General features: G+C 40.9%; 1 protein-coding gene across 2 annotated transcripts in view; it reads left to right on the top strand.

The window, feature by feature from the left end:
* The first annotated feature begins 2,194 nt into the window (after positions 1-2,194).
* LOC103475298 (collagen alpha-1(III) chain-like) overlaps positions 2,195-3,746 on the top strand; it is a 34,861-nt gene continuing 33,309 nt past the window's right edge. Inside the window, exon 1 of one of the 2 annotated variants that reach the window (XM_017308390.1) lies at positions 2,195-2,260. Coding sequence is in view for 1 of the 2 variants with exons in the window: in XM_008426818.2 (XP_008425040.1) it covers positions 2,710-2,805 (96 nt within the window). In the remaining variant the exon portion in view is untranslated. Of the gene's footprint in view, positions 2,261-2,647; positions 2,806-3,746 lie in introns of those variants that run through there. The other variant, XM_008426818.2, reaches the window with a different exon arrangement.

Genomic DNA, 3,746 nt, shown 5'->3' with positions numbered 1-3,746 from the left:
GGTCGGATCAGGGGCCCGGTCGGATCAGGGGCCCGGTCGGATCAGGGGGCCAGCAGTGTTTGTATTGGACCGTAGGTTAGATGGGAGTGAGAAGATGTGAAACGACCATCAGGAGGCTCAACAACAGCAGAACAAACCAAACCAGTGGAGCCCAAAGCAGGTTCTGGAGGCCCGGCACCCTGCAGGTTTTATTCTCTCCCTGCTGGTGACAACAACCTTCTCAGCAGGTCAAAGTTCTCCTTTGGCCTCTAATGAGCCGTCATTTGGTCCAGGTGCGTTAAACCAGGGAGAGGATAAAACATGGAGGATGCCGGGCCTCCAGAACCGACTTTGGGCTGATGAACCGTCTGCAGAGAAATTAGAACCTGGATGATTTCCCTCTTTTTAATACTTTTTATTTCACAGCAGAAATAAATTAATGTTCTATCAGTTATAATTCAGATTTTAAATGTAAATCCCAGAAACGATCCAGAACATTTGAATCTTCTGTGACTGAGACGGATTAGACCTGAACAGAACCAGAACCTGAACGAGTCTTTGGACCGACTTCCTCAGCCGTTTCCATAGTTACACAGTCAAAAAGTATCAACAAAATTTTGGAGTATGAGAAAAAAAATGGGGGTTCATTAAATAAAATATGACTAAATGATTAGCCCAGATCTAAACATTTATATAGCAAACTAAATGCTTAGTACTTTAACTATTTTGTTTAAAAAATAAATGTTTACTTAAGCTAATTAATTTACTACAATCAAAATATTTAGGGAGTAAACTCAATGTTTGGTTGACAAGCTAGATATTTAGTTTGCAACTAAATATTTAAGAAGTCCAATGTTTAGTTAGCAAGCTAAATATTTAGCTTTAAAATACATATTTCGTTTGCAAACTAAACATTTATCTTGCTAACTAAATAAGTTGCTAACTAAGCATTTGGGTACCAACCTCAACATTTAAATAGTAAACTAAATATTTTTACAATATTTTTCGATTCCAGTAATGTCAGAATTAATAATAAATAATAAAGACTTGATGGTATTCTGATTAGTAATGTAATTATATTAGTTGTGTTACCTCCCCCACGCCACTAGAGGCAGTAGCAACCCCAAAAAGATGCGACTAAGGAGCAGATCTAGAAGTTCACCGAAAGCTACGGAATCTGTTAAACTGTGAGCTGCGCTGAAGAAAATAAAAGAGAGAAGTTCAAATACATTCTGAGAGTGAAACTCCTTCCTAAAGGTGAAATTATATAAAAACGGGAGACCGTGGATAATATAGGAAATAGCGCCCCCTTCACTTCCGGAGTGCAACGGTTCCATTTCATAATAAGATATGTAACTGACAGTTCCGCCCCTTTCTGTTTGCTGCAGCGAGGTCCTTCTCACCTGGCCGCTCAGATTCAAGTCGCATTTGAAAATATCCGACCTGATTTTAGAACCACGTATTTATTTCATGTCATGTGGTCCACACTCCTTACCAGTAGGTGGCGGTAATGCTACTGAGTTTGTTGCAACCAACAGTAAAACCAAGAAGAAGAACCACATATCCAAGTGGCCTGGGTCGCATTCGGAAAAAATCCGATCTATGTTGTTCAGATATCAGATACAGGTCGCAATGAAGGAAAACCAGAATCGGATTTGGGTCACTTCCGGCTGCAGTGTGAATGTAGCTTTAGTTGAAGCCACTAGCCTAGCTTAGCTAGCAACGACACTAAGATGGAGACGGACGGAGCGGAACTTGACCAAGCAACCCAACAAAGGTCTTTATCTTAGAAAAGCAAAAAGTTGGTAATTAACTCAGATTTGAGAGTTTTATTTTTAGGAGGCACCTGATATCTTCGCTATATGTCAGAAAGCTTTGAACTTAAAAATCTGGAGGACAGAACATTATGACTTTAGGAAACGGGGGAATCCAGCAAAGATCTAGTCAAACAGAAATCCGTCTGAAATGTTCTGGAGTGAGAAAGTCCATAAAAAGCCCGGTGGTCCCGACCAGGTGAGAACCTGCTGCTCTGACAGGTTTAATGTTTCTGCATGATGACTCAGCTGATCCATTAAAGCTGAGTCATCATTACCGAGTTTTCAGTTTACTAATTAAATCCTGAAACTTTGACATTTTCCTCCCATGTTCACTTCATTCATACTCATCTGAAACTTCTCCCTCTCCATCAGCGGCTCATTAGTAAAACTTCCCACGTCACGGCGTGATTCCAGTCCAATCAGCCGCTAATTAGCGCCATCACCGCACACAGACAGCAGCCCAGGTGAGCTCCTTACCTGCGGGGAGACGTGAGTCCGCAGCGTCACGCACTTTTCATTCCTCAGGCGGAGGAAGTGAAAGCGGGACGTTTGTCCTACATGAGTTCATTCCTCAGGAAAATCCACGCAGTGTCGTCACGCAGCAACAAAATGTGAACGTTTGAATTTTTTTTTTTTTTTTTTTTACCATAAAACGCAAATATTCAGAGCATAAATATATGAAGGTCCCTCCATAAAGCGGACTGATCTGTTCTCAGCTTATAATAACTGTCCGGTCTGACGGAGCCGGGCTTTAACCGCAGGGTGGCGGTGAGGTGGGGGCGCAGTGGGAGGTGGGACCGGGGCTTCCCTCCACTGCTGCTGGAGTTTCACTTTCCCAATCCTCACCCTGTGAGGAGAACCGACCCAAGCCGGTGCTCCGAGCCGGGAGGCGCGCTGCTCTCTGCCCGCCTGGATGGCGTCTCCGGCGGCCGCGAGGCGGAGGATCCCCCGCCTGCTGGTCCTGCTGCTGGTCCTCGGCGCGCTGCCGCTGCTGACCAACGGCAAACTGGTGAGCAAACTGGTCCAGCTGTGAGCTCACCTTGATGCTGGGACACCAGTCCAGGTTCTGGTTCTGCTGCTTCTCACGCTGGGTTGTTAATTAGGCCAACTTATTGATCCGTTATTACGTCATTAGTTGATGATCAGATTTTCAGGTTTTATTTAGACAGTAACTTTCTGTGTGTAACTTTAGGATAATCATTTACACTGAAGCAGGTGAGTTTGGGTCTGATGATTATTATGAACTAAAACTATTAAATATAAGAATAGTTGAATAAAAAAATAAAAATAAATTCAAATAAAAAAGTTCCAAGTTCAAAAAATAATATAATGAAAATATGATATTGACAATATCAGAATAGTTAAAATTATTACAGAGTAATAACATTAATAATGAAAATAAGTACAACGGTAACAATGCAGTAAACAGTCTTGGTAAACAGGTTATTGATTATTTTAATATTATCCAGTAAAAATCGTAAATTATTTTTTTTGCCATCCTGCTTCTCTAAGTTAGCAGATTTGTTGCTGTTTTTAAAAATAATTCTTACCTATTTTTATACCTATTTTTTTATTTAAAATAAGAGCTCGTCACTGATTGGTTGGCTGTCAAAATATGTTCTTTGAAACAATTTGATTGGTTAAGGCACCGGAAGCGTTGAGGACGATACTTCGCCAAATGCGAGGCAACTGCTTAATATTTCTGAATATTTTTAGATGTTTTGTGATAATTTATAATAAATCTATGATAAAAGAGAATAATTTTCTGATAAGTTCTGTCAGATAATTTCTGTCCAAAATCTTTTCGACTTTTTTTATTCTGCGTTGAACAAAACATACAGTTGGTCCATGTTAGAGTTAAAGTCGCTAAGCTAACTGCTGCTTCGGGCTGGAAGACAAAGGAAACCGAACAGGAACTGGTTTAGAACTGGAACTGGATTAGAACTGGAA

This window comes from Poecilia reticulata, linkage group LG13, assembly GCF_000633615.1.
Source record: "Poecilia reticulata strain Guanapo linkage group LG13, Guppy_female_1.0+MT, whole genome shotgun sequence".
Classification (NCBI taxonomy): Eukaryota; Metazoa; Chordata; class Actinopteri; order Cyprinodontiformes; family Poeciliidae; genus Poecilia; species Poecilia reticulata.
Note: the sequence above shows the minus strand (reverse complement) of the source record. Positions and strands in the feature narration are given on the sequence as shown.